Genomic DNA, 21,687 nt, shown 5'->3' on the forward strand with positions numbered 1-21,687 from the left:
GTGCAATATTTTCTTTCATGGTAAGTTTTAACAATGACAAGTTATTCTCTTATAAAAATATCACAGTTCAATTTTTACGAAAAAAGAAAATAGAAAAAGAGAAAGGAAAAACAATTGATTTGTTTTTATTAACTTCTTTAGATAAAGTAATAATAAGTACTTTTAACTGTATAAAAAAAGTGTTTTTAACAAAATATGCTACTTTAATTTTTTTTTAATTGTGACAATTTTATTCCTAATCTATAATCTTTTCCCTAATAATTCTTATTGACTTATAATTCCTAGATTAATTTGGTGTTCTTGATTGTGCTTATTATTTCCTCACTTATGACAACATTAACATAACTATAACTATGTAAATTTTTACATTTACATTGCAATACAATAGGTCTAGATACTTATATTTTTGTAATTTATACATTTTTTTAATCATTTGTGTGAGAAACTCTATCTATCAATTAAAAATCTATTTGAGGTGAAACTCACAATGATTTATAATTTGAGTTGAGTTATAGCTTGACTTCAATCCTACTTAAAACACCAATAGTTTTAGGTTGTGGGAGATAATAGTTCATATCATTACCTTGAAAATTTGAACAATATAATACATACTAAATTGAATTTTATCATTAAAAATATACACAATTTTTTTATGAGAAAAAAAAAAACACAATTGGTAGTTTGGTGCAAAGTTTGGTTCTATAAATTTTGTATAAAAGAAAAAAAGAAAAAAGAAAAAGGAAAAAAGAAAAGCCCAAATCGAGCTAGGCCCATTTATGATTTGCCCTACCTTTTGATGTAGAAGAGTTCAGTCACATAAACCAATCACAATCAGCAATCGTCAATCTTTTCCATAACGCTAACGAAGAACGAAATTTCGCAGATATATATTATATATAGGGCGTGTTAAAGAGTCTGACAACACGGCCCATCGGAAAACTCATCAGTGAATTTAGAAAGAAAATAAAAATGGCGGAGGAAGCGATTCTGGGTTACCTAGCGAAGAACGAAGAGATCGGAGACTCGGGCGAGTTCGCATCAAAACATGGACTCAACCACGACGAAGTCGTTAACGTCATCAAGAGTCTTCACGGTTTCAGATACGTTGAAGCTCAGGTACTGTATCTATATTCTAAACCTAATTGCCTCTTCTCTCTTTGCAATTTCATGCATGCTTTTGATTCGATAAATGTGAATGAATTGCCTAAATTTGTGAGCTATAGATTTTTCCATATCACAGTGCATCAAAGTAGTAATGTATTTTAGTTTAACTTAGTTTCAATTTAAAAAAAAAAATTAACATTGGACTGTATGATAATAATCTAGATATATAGAGTTTATTGTAACTGTGATAGTTATGATTAAAATGAAGTATATGGTTCAATAAAGAAAAAACAAGAATCTCTATATATAATTGGAATTGGACTCTTTGGTGTCCAATTCTCATTATTTAAAAAAAAAATCCATACTATTAGTTTATTGCTACCTTGACAATATTTTCTTTTTTTTTTGATAAGTAACGACAAATTTTTATTAAAAAATGAAGAATAGCCAACCTGAGTACATTGAGAATGTACTATGGGAGCATAAATCAAAAACCAAGATTACAACGATCAAGTAAAACAGGAATGGAAGAACAAGAAAAAAGACAAAAAACCACACTCCAATCTAGGAGAGTGTGTAAGAAAGAAGACTTAATCTCTAAAATAGAGTGTTCACAGCCCTCAAAGCATCTCGCATTCCTTTCGCGCCAAATACACCATAACACGCAATGAGGCACAATTCTCCACAACTCTATATTTCTATGTCTTCCAAACTTACCTTGCCACGACTCAAACAACTCAATAACCTTCTGAGGCATAACCCAATGAATTCCAAACAAGCAAAACACCAACGACCACAACTCACAAGCAATGGGGCAATGAAGAAGAAGATGATCCACTGACTCCCCACAATTCTTACACATATAGCACCAATTAAGAACAATCACGCGTTGTTTACGAAGATTATTTGTTGTTAAAATCTTACCTAAAGAAGCAGACCACGAAAAGAAAGCTACCCTTGGAGGAACCTTCGATTTCCAATCAACTTCCAAGGGAAGGATAAGATGCTATGAGGGTAGAAAGAAAGATAGAATCCTCTAACCTCAAAACCTCTACTCCTTGCTGGCTTCCAACACAACTGATCCGGACCCAATCCCCTTACCGTCGAAGAGTAGACCATATCCATGAACTGATCAAAGGATTCTTGTTCCCAATCTTGTGGAGGACGACGAAATTTAGCATCCCAATGAATCCTCCCACCAGACCAACACATAACCTCCGCTACTGAAGAATCCTTTGTTCTACAAATACAATAGAGCTCCGGAAAAGCCTCTTGGAGAGTACGATCTCCGCACCATGCATGCTTCCAAAACTTCACTCGAGTACCATCCCCCACATCATACAGAATTAGTTTAGAAAAACTCATTCAACCACTCCTAATATGTCTCCACAAACTAACGCCATAAGCACTGGTCACCTTTTTTGTGCACCAACCACCCTAATCATTCCCATATTTCACTTCTATAACCCTCCTCCAAAGAGCATCGGTCTCCAAGCCATACCTCCATAACCATTTCCCTAACAAGGCAGCATTAAAACTCCTCATTCTTCTAATACCCAACCCTCCAACCTGCAGCGGCTTACAAACCTGAGCCCAACTGACCAAGTGTAATTTAGAGTCACCATTAATACCACTCCACAAAGACAATATTTTCTAATTTGCACCCACTATTGAAATTACTTTTTTACCCACTAGTAGCCGTTAGTAATAGCCTAGCACTTAGAATTTGTTGCAAAAGTGTTTTGAAAATGTTGTAGACATAGCATTTTGTTTTTTTTAGTAATTGTATGGATGTGGAAGTTAGTTATTTTGCATAATGAACTTCTACCCTGTCACATATTGAGTAGTCGGGAGCTGTTATGATTTCAACCCGAACAATCCACTCTAACCTTCACATGCTCAAATGCCCTTTTTGTATTTTTTTTTGATAAGTTGATTGTCTTAAAACTTCAAACCTAAGACAAAGAGGACGTTGAGGAAAGTGTTTTCTGAGGGTATTTTAAACAGTTCCGATCTTATATTGTTCTTGAACATTTTAAGGATTGGAATTTTGAAATATGTGGTTCAATCAAAATATATCCAAAAGGCAAAAACCAAAAAGCACAAGATTAGTAAATTATCTTGTTCATGTCTGTAAACTTTTGTGTGTGTGTGCGCGTAACATTTAAGAATAATGTTTGTACAATAAATCAATGCTCCATGTTCCCCATTACCATATCATTTTCTTCAAGATTGAGCAGTTAAGTTTAATGATTCATATATTTTTTTACCAAATAAAAAGGGCACACCTGGGTGTGCTTTGTACATCTTCAAAAAGCACCAGAAAAGCGTGCATGAGGCACACTTAATTAAACAAGCTTCACTCTGTCTAAGCTAAACGCTTCGACCTTGGGGCTTTGAGCTTGGGGCGCGCTTTCAACAACACTGCTAGATGATTTCATGTATATACTTAATTTAATTTGGGAACTGTGCAGGACATTAAGAGGGAGTCGTGGGTGCTTACCAATGAGGGCAAGCTGTATGCTGATACAGGATCACCTGAAGCGCAACTGTTCTTGGCAATACCTCCTGAGGGTGGTATCCCTAGAGAAGAGTTGCAAGTGAGTAATGTTCTTTGTTTGTATTGAAAAGTGCTTTGGAAAGTTCAGAGTATATAGGCTCTACATTGTGGTTCATTCATTGTAATGAAGTTTAAAAGGAGGATTTCTTGAGATTGGAGTCTGAATATGACATGTGTTCCTTAATATTTATTGTTATAGTTGATATTGTAAAAATAAGTCTAGTTTATAAAGATTCATATGCCAATTTTTTGTGAATGTTCTGATGAAACTGATTTGTGGATGCAGATTAAGCTCGGTCCGTTGCTTTTCAAAATAGGTTGCGCTCAGGCAGCAAAGAATAGATGGGTGGATATGGGAGGGCAAGTGACCAGAAGGGTATAACACTCAAAATAGTTTAGTTAATTGGATTTGGAACATGCTATATTTTTTCAGAGCCTTTTGGAGTTGCCTTATAAAGTCTGGAACTACTGGTCCTAGTTTAAAAGCTGTGGACAGCTTACAGGGTCTTTCCTTTTTTGAATTAGAATGTAATATTCTGGAGGTCACGCAGACCTCTTTTGTGCCCTTTCCACTATTATTACTATTATTTTTATTTTTAAAGCTACTGATTATAGTTCGTTGGCTCGTTTACATTTAAAACAGACGCAATAGTATATAACCCTATAATGCCCAAATCTCCTTGCTGTCATTAATTTTCATAGATCCACTTTCTTCTCCACTTGTGTGTAATAATCAGCTTATAAATATTTGAGGAAGGGGCAGAGACAAATTATGTAACCTATATTACAATCATTAAATGTAGACATGCCACAAAAACTAAGAATATTCAAATTTAACATTTAGGATACTCTATGCAATGTATTTATAGCTTGACGAGTTATGTTATGGTGGGCTTTTGGCTTTGTTTTTCTTTATAAGCTCTAAACGTCTAAATTTTGAGTTCTCAATTTGGGTGCAGCAAATTTTGTTTATTTAAGGTGCTCACCTATGTATTGTGTTATTCGGATGTAATCCTTTATATTTTATATTTTATTTTCTGTATTAGAATTGCTGCTAAGTTATTTACTTGCTGTAGGTCCAACATGTGGATGATAGGGTCAAAGATTTGCTTCTAAAGATAAAAGAAGGACAGGTGCATAATATTTGTGTTTTATATATGATCATTTATATCATTTGGTTCACTTCTTGGAAATTGATATACTTTCTCTTTCTGCTTTGAGTTTATTTTTGAATTTTATCTCAGTTTCATTGATGAGTATTTATGTCACAAATGTTAAACCCTAGTAGATTTCTTGTTGTGTTTTGGGTATATAAGTGTGGTAGAACCATCAGAGCTAGTTGTATGGTAGAGCGGTAAGGTAAAGTGCTTGTTTTTCACTATTAAGATATTTTCCAAATTGTGCAAATGGATATAGAGTTTTGATTTAAGTACGGACTATAATGGTTTAGACATACTCTAGAAATTTGAATGCGCTTCTTATGTTAATTGGTCTATGCTTAAAATCTCTCTCTCTCTCTCTCTCTCTATTATATATATATATATATACTTCTTGTAACTGAAGCATGGATCATCCCCTTTATTTTGTATGTGGATGATGTAATTACCAATGATGATGGCAAAGGCCAGTCAAGTAATTAACTCTATTAAGATGATGAGTTTGGCAATCTGTAAAAGGGAATAATATATATTGTGAAGCCCCTTTTGCATTGTGGTGGGTGCTGATCAGAAGGGTGTTGGTCTAATGTTGAAAAAAGGTGGCAGTTTAGGTATGCTGTGAAGCACTTTGACTCAAGGTAGTGAAATGCGAAAGACAACCTTAAGGCGCCTAGGCCTTGTATTGCCCAAGGCGTGAGACGATAAAAAGGTGCTAGCCCAAGTAAAGCGAGGCGCCAAATCTAAATATATTTATTCTACATATACAACTTAAATCATATGTACCTACTATATTGAAATATTATAATGAAGTGTTTTTAAATGTGTTGCATGAAAAATTAGGTCTATCAAATGATTTCAAAATAGGATTAACATGGTTTAGGCTCTACTAGTTCTTCTAACAATAGGTTTTACAACAAACTTCTACTGGATATCAATTAATCTAACAATTAGTTTTACAACAAACTCTTGTAAATTAATTTATCTGACAATAGGTTTTATAACATGCTTTTTAAAATTAATAATCTAATGATAGGTTTTACAACAACCTTATATTAAAAATTTAATACTAAAAAAAAAAAAAAAACACTGAGGCTCTTTTGTTAGCATCTGTTGCATGGCTTAAGGCAGTCGCCTTGCTCACTTAGGCTCTAAAGGCAAGTGCCTCACTAAAGGCACCTTGCCGGGGAGCCTAGGCTAGCATCTGGCTTGCCTTTGACTACAGTACTTTGACTGTGGTGGAATTTAAACATGATTTTAAATAGTAACAAATAAAGAAAAGAAAAGAAAAGAGATGAGCCATTAGGCTTCACATATAAGAATGGCTGAAGCTGGGGTTTCTGATAGGTGGCCTCTTCTTTGATACGATGCATAATCGAAACCAGAAGTAGGGATATATGTGTGTGTATATATATATGTATGTATGTATGTATGTATATGTATGTGTATATATATGTGTGTGTGTGTGTGTCTGTGTGTGTGTGTGTGTGTGCCACTACCAGTTCATGTTTGTGGCATTTGGTGAGAATTTTTCCTTTCCAAAGGTTGGCTCCCACTGGGCCTCTACTTCATTTCCATCCCTAATAATATGATGGTTGCTATTCATTCTCTTCTTTGTTCAATTGGAAAAAAAAAACTCCGAAAATTTTCCCTTTCTGCGATTCCAGGTTGTTGACCAAGATGATATCAAGGCTCTCAAAGCAAGAAAGCTTATTGTTCCACAGTAATAATCACTTTTCCTTTTTCTATTGAATTTCATTACTTTATTAGGCCTTTGCAGTTCCCCCCTCCCCTCTCTTTTTTTGCTACTTGTTTTGACCATTTAATGTGTCTGGTAGTAAGCTTAAACCTTTCAGGTTGGTGCTGCTTGTGTTTTACTATCATGCTGAAATTGTTTGCATATTATTAACGTTTTTGAACTGTTTCTGTTCTAGGACATGGAATGGCTACTCGTTGAAAAAGGGTCCTGACTATGCTCCACAAAGAAAGAAATTTGCTGCTGATTTAACTCGTGAGATGCTACAGAGGTATAAAATATGCTTGATATATTTTGAAAGAACTTTTGTAATGATGATAACGGATATTGATGGTAATAATAAGCTCTGCTGCCTATCTCAACACTATTAGGGGTTAGTTGCTGAGTTGAATGTGAGGGAGAATAAACTCCAGTCATTAACAGCTTTGGTATATGAAGAGATGCATATTTGTTGCTTGTGCGTGCTAGCAAATCATGCATGATATCCTTTTTCAGACAATTTCCTACTTAGCAGAAATGCAAAAAACTCTTAGGGTCCGTTTGGATAGAACTTATTGCTGAAAATTGAAAACTGAAAACTGAAAACACTGTAGCAAAATAATTTTAAAATGTGTGAATAGTACCGCGGGACCCATTTTTAATGAAAAAGTTGCTGAAAAGTGAAATTTGTGGGTCCGTGAACAGTGCACGAATGCACTGTTCACAGAAGATTGGGTCAACAACTGCGACTGGAGAAAAAAAAAAAAAAAAAAAAAAACTGAAAATGCAGACGCAGCTTCAGTGGAATCCAAACGCCACCTTAATGTGAAATTGTACTTCGTTTGGCACAGCTTAAAAATGAAATTAACCCAGCTTATTCTCTTGGGCTCAGAGCTTTTTAAAGCCTCACTTTCTTCAGTACAGAACAGATGTTTCTATTTTTGCTGTCTTATTGGTCAGGCTAATCACTGTACTGGAGATGTTAAGTATATATATTTACATGGTTATTATAATAATCTTGTTCTTGTCTTAACCGTTCTGCACACCTGAACCTATATGCACAATCTATCTTACCCCCTTTTTTTTTTTTTTTTTTTTTTTTTTTTTGCGGCGGGTGAGGGTACCATCTCATTACATGTGTAATTTTTTTTAACCCTGGAAGATAATCTATTTACTGAGGTGTTTGTGCTAAAGATGATCACACCACAGAATGGAACCCTGCTGTGTGGTGCCACTCATCTAATTTAATATGTTTGCATCTTGGTTCTGTTTTTTATAAGCAGTTGTTTGCATTTTGTTTCTGTATGCATTGTAACCTTGGTGGCATTTTTTTGTGGTGTTTTGTGTAACTTAGCGGTGATTGGAAGAATGTAGAGTTCAAAGAATATAACTTCAATGCAAAAGGTCAGCCTATTGAAGCTGGTCATCTTCATCCACTGAACAAGGCAAGAATTTGATCCTGTATATATATATATATATATATATATATATGTATGTATGTATGTATGTATGCATGTATGTATCCCCTCCATTCAATTTCTGATAAATTCCAAACTGGCAATAGTATATATTTCCTGAGAGGCAACACTATCAATTTTCTGAGAACTATATATAACCGAATTTGAGAGAACAAGCATATCATAAAAAAGGAATAAAGACTGACGAACATAGCGACATTCATAAGTTTTGTATTATTAGATGTAGATAAATTCAGAGTCATTTGTTGTTTATTTATTGTGCTTTGCTAAAAAGCAGTGGGTTTGATGTTTTGGTAGACTATTAAAGTTAAATGATCACTTGGTGACATGGCAATTCTTGATATGGTATGAGTACTGGAATATGACAATTCCTAAAATTTTTAGCATTCAGTATGATGTTAATTGATTAGTTGGAAAATATATACTTCTATGTATGTCTTAAGTTATGTTTGGTTTAAATGATAAATAACAAGCATCAAGAGGTTTAAAAACATATTTTCAAACCTAATTCAGAAGCAATAATAAATGGCAAAGGAACATACCCATACCTACAAGACATGGACATTGACACAAAATGGGACAACAAATTCTTGAAAGATTAGGACATGACACAATGGAGATACAACAGTTAATTAATTAATATATATTTTAGGCATATCATATTATATTTATAGAAGTGGCTGGTTGAACTTCTCTAAACTCCTGGTATGTGATGTGGGGGATGGTACTAGAGTGAAATTTTGGAAGCATATGTGGTGCGGGGATTGTACTTTCCAAGAGGCATTTCCGGAGCTTTATTGTCTTAGTAGGTCAAAGGATTCCTCGGTGGCTAAAGTTATGGGTTGGTCTGCTGGGAGGTTTCACTGGAATGTGCGATTTCGTCTCCACCACAAGATTGGGAACAAGAAGCATTTGATCGGTTTATGGGGTTGGTCTATTCTTCGACAGGGCGGGGGTTTGGCCCAGATAAGGCTTGTTGGAAGCTTGCAAGGAATAGAGGTTTTGAGGTTAGAGGATATGATAACTCCTTCTACCTTCCTACTCTTGTATCCTTCCCATGGAGAATGATATGGCACTCAAAGGTTCCTCCAAGGGTAGCTTTCTTCTTTTGGTCTGCTTCCTTAAGTAAGATCTTAATAATAGACAACCTTCGTAAAAGATGTGTGCTAGTGCTTGATTGGTGTTATATGTGTAAGAGATGTGGGGAGTTGGTGGATCACCTTCTGCTTCATTGTCCCATAGCTTGGGAGTTGTGGTCTTTGGTTTTCTGCTTGTTTGGTATTCACTGGCTTATGCTTCGTACTGTTCTTGAGTTGTTTGAGGCTTGGCAAAGAAAGTTTGTGCGACATTGTCACGTAGATGTTTGGAGATTAGTGCCTCGTTGCTTGATCTTGTGCATTTGGCGTGAAAGGAACGCTAGAAGCTTTGAGGGTTGTGAATGTTCTTTGCTAGAGATTAAGTCTTTTTTCTTGCACTCTCTTTAAATGGAGGGTGGTCTTCTCTCATTTTTCTTGTTCTTCTTTTCCTATTTTTCTTGATCGTTGTATTTTTGGTTCTTGATTTGTGCCCCCATAGTACATCCCAATGTACTCGGCTTGACTCTTTTTCTATTATTAATAATATTTTTACTTTACTTATCAAAAAAAAAAAAAGTTTTCAAAATAAATCACAATTCACAACTATCAAAATCTTTAATAACATATCTACAATCAAAGGAATCTTTTTTTAAATAATTTTTTTTCTCCCAACATGATGAGGACATGCATGTCTGTGCTTCTAAGACTTGTACTCAACAAAATGATGTTAGGTGTTTGAATTAATTACAATCTACCATGTTATGGAATATGAAAATTCATGAAATACTAAGATGTGATACAATGGGCACATGTTAATTATGTAAGTCTTAATTAATGTTTGATTTAAAAGATAAATATAAGCACCATTGAGCTCTACCTATCAACAAAAAAAAAAAAAAAAAGCACCATTGATTGGAGGATGAAGTTGTGGGTTTATCTACTTGGTGTGTAAATTAAATTGGAAAAAAAGAAGAAGAGATAAATAATGAGCATGAAGAGGCTTCAAAAACATATTTAATATTAAACTAATTGAGAATGATAATAGATAGCAAGGAATAAATTCATACTCCATGAAATGATGCATAGTATGAATTAATTACTATCTACCATGTTTATAGTTCTTACAAAGGGAGGATGTAGCATTCGAGCTAAAGGTCATTTGTGAAATTCATTCCCTATTTTATTCTCAAATGTGTTCTAGGCTTCTCATGCCCTATTGGCAAAGTATCCTGCCACATCCTAAATGTATCTGGGTTTTTATTTGTTTATTTACTTATTTATTATTATTATGATTATTATTTATTTTACTTTTTTAAAGTTCATATGGACGTATAAAACACATATCCAGTCATGTTCGAGTTATCTGTGTCTGGTATCTTTCAGACTCAGATACCTCAGCCCTTTTGAGGCTTTTGCGTTTTTTATGATGGACTGGACCTCTCATGCTTTGTGAGCTCATGGACTTTGTTCATGGAGAGATTAAGTGAAATGACTACAAGGAGAAATCAAACCCAAATTCCCTAGATGGATGGTAAGAATGTGGGCAGATGGAAGTGAATGCTCTCCTGCATAGCTCAGGCTACTTTTGGCCCCTTGGTCAAGAAGGTTAATGTGTATGTATGTTTTTAATTACATTAGCATGAAGTGCTCGCTTTGGGAATGTATTTGCATATTCTTAGGAGTTCTAAAAAGTTGTGGATGCCACAAAAAGTTTGATATAGGTTTGGTGTAAAAGTATTTGTATTGTAATTGTTCATATGGTCACTGCTTATGAATGGCTCCTAATTTTCAGGTTCGGCATCAATTGAGGATGATTTTTCTTCAGATGGGGTAAGACCCAATCTCTGTGATAGTCAACATGTGTTTTGGGATCTTATGTCTGTTTTCAAGTTGACATTTTTTCTTTGTTGGTCTTCTACTGGCCACAGGTTTGAGGAGATGCCTACGGACAGATATGTTGAGAGCAGGTAGCTGTTCTTGTCTTCTCTTATTGCAAACTTATTTTATTTCTGTGATTAAGTGTTTTTTTTGTTGATAGGCGAGAATAATTTTATTGAAAAGAGGCTACTTCTTGTAATATGAACTTGAAGAGCTTAAAGAATTTGTGATTAACTGTTCATTAATGCTTGTGAAATGATAAGAGCTTCTACACTTATCTTTATCAAGTCATCTTCAAAGTGAATTCATGTGTTTAAGGACTATGGTGGCATTTGTATGCTTTGTTAAAACATGTTTGAATGCATCATGATACTAAATGTTTAATGCGGAACATCAGATGCTGCAATAGGCATCACTAATGTGGAAAAAGAAAAAATATTTGAACATAATTTTGAAAAGCCTTTATAAACTAGGCCTCTGATATATAATCTTTAGTAATATTATAAACAATGGGTCACACTTAAAATGCTCCTATGAACTTAGTGTTTGACAGAGTATTGAACTTTGGATACTAAATTTGCATATTGGCAATGAGCTATACCTTCCTCCCATAATAATGGAATAGATGGTGAGGTGGTGGGTTTGGGAAGAACTAGGGAAGAAAATTTACTGGCAGAACAAAAAGGAAGTATTATTATATTTGCATACTGGTTTGTTCCTTTTAAATTTATACGTTTTCCCAAATTTCTCTTATATTTTCTTCCTTGGGGTACCAGTTATTGAATCACAATACTTTGAAGGTCCAGTTTCTCCGTGCATTCTTATTACTTGTTTCTGTTTCACTTACAGCTTCTGGAACTTTGATGCCCTGTTCCAGCCGCAACAACATCCTGCCCGTGATTCACACGATACATTCTACCTGAAAGGTTTGTTTCACTTGATTGGTTGAACTATTCCATCTGGTTTTCTTCTGATATTCATATGTCATTCATGTATAGTTCCTTCCACCACAAAGGAGCTTCCTGAAGATTATGTTGAGCGGGTGAAGTGTGTACACGAATCTGGTGGTTATGGTTCCAGGGGGTATGGCATTTTCTTTATATATTTATCCAGTAATATTTTTTGGATCTCACTTCATAATTTATTCAATGAATCATTTAAGTGGCGCTTTTATTATTCTGCCCTTGCAGCTATGAATATGATTGGAGCAGAGAGGAAGCAAACAAAAACCTTCTGCGTACACACACAACAGCTGTGTCAGCCAGGATGCTTTACAATCTAGCCCAGGATACTTTAAAAGTTTGTTTGTCTGAGCTCTCTCCTTTTTATTTTTTATTTGGCTCTAAACTATTCTTATCTGTGTGATAGAGAGAGAGAGAGAGAGAGAGAGAGGTGTAAAGCTGAGGTGCTAAATGGAGCAAAAAATCATAACTGAGCGTATCAATGCCATTATTATTTGACGGAATCCAATGGCAAGTTGGGGGAAAAAATCATTTTTCTGGAAACTTTTTAGGAGAAAATTTTCAATCATGAAATTATTTCTGGCAAAACAACACAATGCTGTCATACTTCTGAAACAATACCTTACTGGCATTAGTAATTAATTATAGAACGTGAAAGTATCACACCTAGAGCCTTGCTTTCTTTATCTCCTGAATCTACCTCTTATTTCTTTTGTTAATATTTTAGAGTTGAGATTTAGATATTGTAAAGCTGAAAGGAGTACGTGTCTTTCAAATAAGTTCCAATAAACAAGTTGTTTTGTTTATTTTGTTATTTGTTTTTTTTTTCCATTGCACTAAAGTCTGTCTAAAATTTGGAAACTTAGTCATTAGTCATTATGTGGAAGAATTTTGCCTACATTTGAAATAGCCATCATTTTCTTTTATGTTTTGTCTTTGTTATATTTTTCTTTCTTGATTATGTATGCAGAAACCATTTACTCCCAAAAGATACTTCTCTATAGATCGTGTTTTCAGAAATGAAGCAGTAGATCGAACTCATCTTGCAGAGTTCCACCAGATAGAAGGTATTGATAAGCTGACAAATATGTGATGGGTAGCCTACCAAATAAATAATTGAAGGAGTGCTAGGGTTTGGGCTGGGGTTTTCTTAGCTGTTCACTAGGGTTGTAGTTCATTTTTTTTGGGGTCAGTCCTTCATAAAACTACATGACTCTATTGAGGTTTTGAAGCATTTGTGCCAGATGTGACCATTCTTGATCCTAAAACTGTTATATTTACACAATGTCTGATCCTGGCCAGCCCCTTGTTTCCATATTCTGGTCAGACCGGGTCTCTTTGTGTCTGTTACCTTGCAAAGATGCTAGCCATACTAATATTTTCAGCTTAGGTCAAGTATCTACCCAGCTTAACTGAGCACAAGTCAGCTTTCTTGATAGCCTAAATGAAATGGAATTTTATTACTGTAATAGTAGGAGATGAGTGGCTTGTGTTCAGATTTCCCATCATATAACTATAGACTGGATTGAGGGTTTGAAGCTTCTGAATGGAAAGTGGCCAGTCTTGTACTATTGGCCCCAACATCTTGATTCTGGACTAGGTCCAACCAAACTTTCTACTTTCAGGTTTGGCTGGGAAAGTTTGTGGTGATGACTTTGCAAAAATGGTAGGCATTGCTATTTGCTAGTAGTCTCAAGTTGGGTTATTTTTCTAGTCAAAGTTGTTACTTTTCAGGCTGAACACTAGTTGGTTTTCATGTTGCCCTGATGAGTAGCCAATGAGCTCTAGCTCAACCGGCACCTCTTCCCTTTTAAGTGCTAGGTGGAGAGTGAGGTCATGGGTTAAAGACCCATAGGGACTAGGGAGCGTGTGTAACTTCTAAATTAAAAAAACATGTTGGCCCCATGAGTAGCCAGTATTCAGGTGAAATCTAATGGATTTCAGTCTGGACTCAGTTGCACTGTCAGTGTTAACTTTAAAATCTAATGAAAATTATTAATAAAAGCGTAAGTTCATTTTTCTTTATCAAAAGAAAATTGATATTTTTCTGTTATGAATTAATGACCTAATTCTTGCATCCGGTTTCAGGCTTGATATGTGATAGAGGACTTACTCTTGGTGACTTGATTGGAGTCCTGCATGATTTCTTCTCCCGGCTGGGTAATACACTGACTGAACTGCTGTTGATTCTATACATGCACTTTTCATGATATAAGTTAGCACTGATTTTTTTTCTTCCAAAATGAAGCTTGGTGGTTTTCTTATATAAACCATAGTTAGCACTGATTTTTTTCTTCTAAAATGAAGCTTGGTGATTTTGTTATATAAACCATTGCTACTGCTTGTATTTGACATGGAGAATTTAAGACCAATGAGAGTATTTGATCTTAGAGGCACTGTTATAATGAAAAAATTTGACATATTTAATTCCATTTCTTGCTTCCAGGCATGTCCAAGCTGCGTTTTAAGCCTGCTTATAACCCATATACGGAACCTAGCATGGAGATTTTCAGGTAATGTTTTGTAAGTTTCTCTAAAAAGCTGTTTCATCTTTGCCTAGGAGGAATTTCATATCTTATCCTTTATGTTATCAGTTACCATGAAGGCTTTGGGAAATGGGTAGAGGTTGGAAATTCTGGCATGTTTAGACCTGAAATGTTGCTTCCTATGGGATTACCAGAAGATGTTCGTGTTATTGCATGGGGCCTTTCCCTTGAGAGGTAAGAAAATTTGTTTTTAGTTCAAGAGAGAGAAGAAAAATTAAATAGAATACGCTGATTATTTGTTTTCTATGTGCATTTGCATGCAAATGCAATAGGGAAAGTATTTTTGACACATTATTGACCTCTTTATTTCCTTCTTCATTTTTCTTTCAAAACCAGACCAACTATGATCATGTACGGCTATAATAACATCCGGGATCTGTTTGGGCACAAGGTAATTGCTATTTGCCCTTTCTGTCTTCTGGCTAAGAGGTCATATTGTTTTCATAATGGATTAAGTTCATTCATCTCTTGTTTTATGCAGGTGGATCTTGGTCTCATCAAGACAAACCCTATATGTCGATTAGGACTTTGATTAAACTGAAGGGATATTTTGATCACTGTTGCAAAATTTTTCTTTCTGTTTATGTTCCCTTGCATCTCTAAATACATTGGGGTTATTTTCATAATGGTAAAGCGCATATTTTCAGCACAAATTCTGTCTGGCATTTGTTTGTCATTGAGGGCAAGATTTTCTTTTTTTGATAATCGAGGGCAAGATTAGATTTATTTCAAGTTCCCTTTTAATTATGTGTCACACCTTGTTTTTATTTAGTAAAGTTGAAGGCTGCGCTTTACAGTGAGGAATGCTTTTATTATTACCAAGAACATGCAGTATTTTATTTCTTGATTTGGAGTTACATCAAAGATACATGTTTTTCTATAAAGTTTGGAATTTATTCTTTCCAAGCACGAGCATTTTCAAACTCCAGCAAGATAATGTGCCAAATTGTTTCAGGTTCTACCCACCTGGGACCGTCTTTAGTATCTAAAAAAGTTCAGCATTCCTCACTTGCAGTATCTTCATGGAGATACCTGGATGCTACATTAAGGATTGCATTATCTTCATGGAGTCCCCTTCTATAATGATTTCCTGCACTCTGATATTCTTAGCAAAGGACAGTGCTCCAACAGCAGCTATTGATTATGTTTCCTCTGCATCCTATTCCCAATATCTTTTACCGCAACCATTTGAGTCCTAATTTTGAATAACCACTTCTACTGTGTTTTGATCTTGGTTTTCAGTGGAGTTCATCCGGTTCTCTTTTCCCTGTTTTTCTTGTATTTTACTCAATGACCTGTGTTCTGCACAAATTCATGAACATACGCTGTTGCCTTTTCTGTAGTCGAGCAAGTTGCTTTAGGCTGCATTTGGTTGGACGGTAAATCAATTTCAGAAAATATTTTCCGTATTTGAGTGTGTTTGGTTCAACGGAAAATTTGGTCAAAATGAAAATCATTTCCACGTTGACCGGAAAATAACCCTCCCCAGTTGTAAATCAATTTCCCTTTCTATTTTACCTTCAAATACAATTTTTCAGACTGAAAATAGAAAAGGAGAGAGAGAGAGAGAGAGAGAGCAACGGTAGTCACACCAGTGAGATCGCACCGGTGAGCTGGCGCCCGCGAGATCGCATCGTCGAGATGGCGCCCGCGAGATCGCGCCGTCCAACTCGCGCAAACGAGATCGAGGTGCGAGATTGTGTCGTCGACTGCGCGCCCACGAGACCGCGCCATCGAGCTCGCGCGAACGAGATCGAGGCGCGAGATCACTTCGTCGACTGCGCACCGGCGAGATCGAGGCACCATAGAACTCGCGCCGTGAGATCGGACCGGATTTGCGATGTGAGATCGTGATGTGAGATCTCTTCCTCCTCCCTCTCTCAGTCTTGACCGAATGATTTATGTGGGAATGGTGTTTTTTATTTTTGTTTGTTTAACAGTTGATGTATTGCAATTTTATATTATAAAATTTGTTTGGAAGCTGGGAAAATGACTAAGAAAATGTGAGAAATTAGTAGAAAATTTACATTTTCAGAATGTTACCAAACACTTGAAATTATTTTCTAATATAATTTTTAAAATGCAACCAAACACTCGAAAATATTTTCCTTTCCTGAAAATATTTTCACCTGAAATTATTTTACACTCGAAAATTAATTTACACCGAAACAAATGCAGCCTTAGTCTTTTCTTCTGCATTCCTCTGATTCTGCATCAACCATATGGTGGTGAAATATAGCTCTAGGTCTGTACCCAAAATTAGTTGGGAGTACTCTGTACACAGCGACAAGCAAAAGTAACGATTTTCAAGTCTCCGTTCGGGCTCTCACTCCAAAGTTTCCCAAAATCAATTTAATTTCCTCGTGTGGCAAAAATATGGTCTCCAATAAGTCTGCGTTCCACCATTTTGCATCTTTGTCGACTGGATCACTCATTGTTGCCTCTATAGTTGTTGTTTTTTTTTTTTCATATCCTCTTACCTCTTATTGATCGCTTGAACTTCTAGGCCTTGTTTGGATGTAGAGTACCCCCTCACTCATCACTCAATACCCATCACTCAATAACTTATTACTTAAAATACCCCAACTTTCTAAGGTGGCATGTTTGGCATTTGTTTCCAACTTCTAATAACTCAAAAAATTTTACATTTTGTGTGACCCGTTGCTTGAGCACCATGTCAGGCTCACGGTTAGCCTACTTGTGTAACACATTAGGAGGAATGGCATTTTCACTTATTTTTCCCCTTCAGCCCACATATTCTCCCAAAACTCTCGACAAACCCAGCGAAGGAAATCCAAGTTCTTGCATGTGGTGCTGATCTTCATCGTCACCCAGTGGCGCTGATCTCCTCTATCATGATCCATCAGAGCGGATCTTTTCCAACGTTTCTCGGCAGCGACGCCGATCTCCACCATCATGACCCAGCGACGCCGATCACTCATCATGGAAAAGAGCTTTGACCCGAATAAAAAGAAAGAAAGGAAATAAAACTTAAGTCCACCTGAGCTTGACGGTGCGAGTTGGTTGAGGTGGGGCTCAGTAGGCATGGCTGGGCTGAGGGTGTGCATGAGGAGGTCTAAGGTAGGATGTGGGATATTTTTGTGTGGGTTGGATTTGTGGTGTGAAGGAGCCGTTGGTGGGGTTGTGAAAAGTAGTGCCTGAGGTGACAATGCCTTGACCGTGGGTCCCTCGAATGTGTGTATTTACAAAAATGTCATTATAACTTAGTTTCCATAACTCAAAAACAACCAAAACTTGTTTTTAGTTTTGCTAACTCATTACTCAAAAATGTGAGAATTGAGTGATGGAAACAAAACTAGAAAACAAATCCAAACAGGCTGCATCTCCGTGGGTCTTACCATTTTTGAATGATGAGTGATGGAAATTTGGTGATGAGTGATGGAAACACCAAAATCCAAACAGCTTCCTAGTGATTCCCTACATGCTCCGGAACCTCATTCCTTTTGTTTTTGCCCAAGAAATTGGTGGTTTTGTCAAGTTTATCTTTTGCCCTAATGCTTTTGAGGAATTTCTTGGGCTCCATCGTTGCTTGACAAACAACGATGGAGACCTCATGAATGCTTTATCCATTCTTGTCGTACATGGATGCTTTGATAAGAGACTATTATAGTAGGGTTATAATTGAGTTAAATTAAAGCGGAGTTTTGACATGTTGGTCTTGGCTTGAGTTGAACTAGCTGAGTTTTGACATTTTGGTCTTAGTTTGAGTCGAACTAAATCAAGTATTGACATTTTGTATCAATGAGAATTCGATCTGTGAAAAAGAAATGCACAATTAGTTGTTTCATACGGACATCGAAACAAATCTCTTTATATCAACTTGTGGTAGAAATTGGAACTAAATGAATGCCAAAAAACATCACTATAGTCTCTAATAAATATCAACTTGTTGCTAATCTTATTCGGGAAATATTCATGGAGATAAACTAGTTTATAATCACATTACCATTTTGAGCATCCCTAAAGCACAACATTACAAAGAGATAAAACTGGTTTAGACAACAGCTACTAATGAATTTTTTTTTTTTTTTTGGTTTAACAAAATAGAGGTTAGCTAGGTTACGCCACCCTCCGGGCAGGGCGCTAAGGTTAAAGCCCATGGGCCAATCTGTGTGGATGCCCACTAGTGGACTCCTATTGGCAGCGGGACTCAAACCTAGGTAGGTTAGACGACGTGTTTGAACCTTACCAGCTGAGCCAAGCCCTTGTTGGCTGCTAATGAATGGTTTAGTGTGAAGAGTGCCTATTTCTTAGCAAGATCGGAGAAAAATGCTGATGTGAGTGAAAACTCCAATGAATCAATTATGGAACGATTTTGGAAGATAATGATTTGGAAGGCTAAAATCCCAAAAAAGATTTGGAATTTTGCATGGAGAGCATGTCAAAATATCCTTCCCACCAAGATGAATCTATTCCATAGAAAGATGAAAGATCATTGATGACCCGGTTTGTGAAAGGGTGTGGTTTAGATTTAAAAAACAACCATACATGTGTTGTGTCATTGCAAAAAGGTATAGGAAATATAGACCAAAGGGAACTTGGCTGATATAGTAGCTGGGAGTGGAGAGTTTCCAACAGTGACTCGAACATGATAGTTGGGGACGAACAACTGCAATTTGATGATGACTCAAAACACATGGTCTCACAAAACATGCACAATTTGTTGACGACTTTGTTCCTTGTACCTTAGGATCACATCCACTAATTTCAATGGACCTCCCATTAAAAAAAAAAAATTTATATAAAACAACATTGAGGTACAATATATATTATAAGCCTTAAACCCTTTCATAAAAAAAAAAAAAAACCCAAAATTTTCAAAATATCAAAAGTTTATGTAGTCTAAAATTATACATAATAAATAAGTTTATGGATCAAGTAATAAATAAAATCTGATTGACACAAAATTTGAAATTTGTATTAAGGGTGCATTTGGATACCGCTTATTTTGCTGAAAACTGAAAACACTGTAGTAAAATAATTTTTAAATGTGTGAATAGTGTCGTGAGACCCATTTTTAATGTAAAAGTTGCTGAAAAAAGAAGTTTCTAGGTCTTGTGAACAGTGCACGAAACCCACAAAAAAGGGCTGAAACATGCTTTTCCAAAAAAAAAAAAAGTAAATGCAGACGTTAGATACGCGTGAAACGTGTATCCATACGCATACTAAGAACATAAAGAAAATACAATTTAACTGTTACATTTTCAAAAATATGTAGCCATATTAATTTTTTTGGTAGGAGTTGTAGACTGATGTAGACCAAATAAGACTTTTGAATATTTATCATTTTTAATATTGCATTTTTAGGGCTCACATTTCAAATGTCTATTTTAGTTTTTTTAAAAAAAAATCAAAACTAAAGATTTTAACCTAAATATAATAAAATTTCATACTTTTCAACCCACAAATTAAGGGAAAAAGAAGAAGATATTTTTTGAGCTAAAATTGAAAAGAAAACCTACAAAAAGAATCAATTTAAGGCTCAATTAGTCTGAAATGGATTGAAGGGGAACTGAAATTGATCGAGTGAATTAAATTAGACCGAATTAGACTGAGTAGAAATTGCCTAATTTTTAAGGAGAACAAATTATATTTTCAAAAAAATTTAGAGAAAAAATTATATATTATATTACAATACAAAATAATTATTTATTTCCATACATCGCGCGTGGGTCTGCCACTAGTAATTTAAAAAAAAAAACATTTATCCATTCAATTGCAGGCATCCTATATTACATAAAATCCTGGTCGCCAGTCATAATATCAAACAATTGAATGCCAATCAGCTATTGGAACATCTTGTTGTATGCCATTCTCTCCTAATCACGTCTATCAGTAACTCTAAAGGTAATTAATTTTGAATCCCATCCCACCTGTTCACCCAAAAAAATCCCACTACACCTTAAGAACTTATTCCCAGTCCACACATATAGCTTGCATCAATGTACCAATCTTCTTCTTAGCAGCAGCAAACTCTTCTTTTGTTCCAGCTAAAATAAAGAACAATCACAAATAAGCTTTCAAAAGAAAACACATGTAATTTGACTATTTATTTATCTTAAATTTTGAACAATTAGTAAATGTTCACAAAATCAAAACACAATATCCTTCGCCTCCTTTCACAGATCACAACTATCTTATGTTTGAGACTACTTGGATCTGATGAACATAGATATTCACATGTGGAATCCAGAATGTTCAAACCAAAAAAATATAAATTTTCATTTAAAAAAAAAGGAAAAAAAGTCATACAAGGCACTTAACTAAACATCTATAGTCTCCCTTAAAAAAAAAAAAAAAAATCTATAGTCAAACTTCTAAAAGTGGTGGGAATTATCAAGTATTAAGATTATGATATCTGGCCAAAAAAGAGTGCTGAATTCTGGAATTGTCACTAACCATCATTTGGCTCCAGATCTTTGGTTACTACTTACTACATCGTGAATTATCTCATTGAACATTCTAGGCGATTGATTGATGGGGAATAAATTAAGTGAACCCCCTAGCAGGGGGAAAGGCAGGAGGGTAAATAACCCTATATATAAGAAACTTTTTAAGCAAAAGTAAACTAATATGGGTGGAAGTGAAGTAAAACTACTAATAAAAATGTGCATGCATATATATAATAAGTTAATAACCATACTAGAGATTGCCACCCTTGCCATAAACAAGAACTCTAGTCTCATCCTTGTTGATGAAAAAACATTATTAAAAAAAGTACCACAAAATCAAGTGCAAGAAAAATCAGTAAAAATGAATATTCAGACGTTTCATACCATGATAACAAATTCAATAAAAAATATTGTTCTAGTAATCGAATGTGTCGATTCTGGAAATTAGTTCGTACTTATAATAAGAATCTCAAAACTACAATTACTAAAACTGTGTGAATACTACTGCATAAATAATTTTGATCTAACAATATATATATATATATATATATATAATGGATTAACCACAGAAAGGCTATTAGTCCATTGTCCATTTTGTTCAACCTATTACCTAGTATAAGACTCGTCTTTTATTTGTCTATGTTATGTTTTGTTTATTGTTGTCCTCAGCATTTTATTGTCATGTGACTTTGAATGAAATTGAAGGTTAAGATTCGAAGATGAAGGGCTATTATTTTAGGGTCATTGTAGGTAGCTTGAGCTAGAAACCGATCTCTATCCT

At 35.2% G+C, this 21,687-nt stretch overlaps 1 protein-coding gene across 1 annotated transcript; it reads left to right on the forward strand.

The window, feature by feature from the left end:
* The first annotated feature begins 803 nt into the window (after window positions 1-803).
* LOC142642902 (phenylalanine--tRNA ligase alpha subunit, cytoplasmic) lies at window positions 804-15,246 on the forward strand. The gene is made up of 18 exons (XM_075817343.1): window positions 804-1,116; window positions 3,579-3,704; window positions 3,951-4,040; window positions 4,741-4,797; window positions 6,486-6,541; window positions 6,753-6,845; window positions 7,908-7,998; window positions 10,900-10,937; window positions 11,036-11,074; window positions 11,835-11,911; window positions 11,984-12,068; window positions 12,176-12,284; window positions 12,918-13,014; window positions 14,036-14,107; window positions 14,394-14,460; window positions 14,542-14,667; window positions 14,830-14,884; window positions 14,975-15,246. Exons 1-18 carry the CDS (start codon window positions 970-972, stop codon window positions 15,023-15,025), a joined length of 1,476 nt encoding a protein of 491 aa, XP_075673458.1. The 5' UTR covers window positions 804-969; the 3' UTR covers window positions 15,026-15,246.
* The last annotated feature ends 6,441 nt before the right edge of the window (window positions 15,247-21,687 follow it).

Source organism: Castanea sativa, chromosome 7 (genome assembly GCF_040712315.1).
Source record: "Castanea sativa cultivar Marrone di Chiusa Pesio chromosome 7, ASM4071231v1".
Lineage (NCBI taxonomy): Eukaryota > Viridiplantae > Streptophyta > Magnoliopsida > Fagales > Fagaceae > Castanea > Castanea sativa.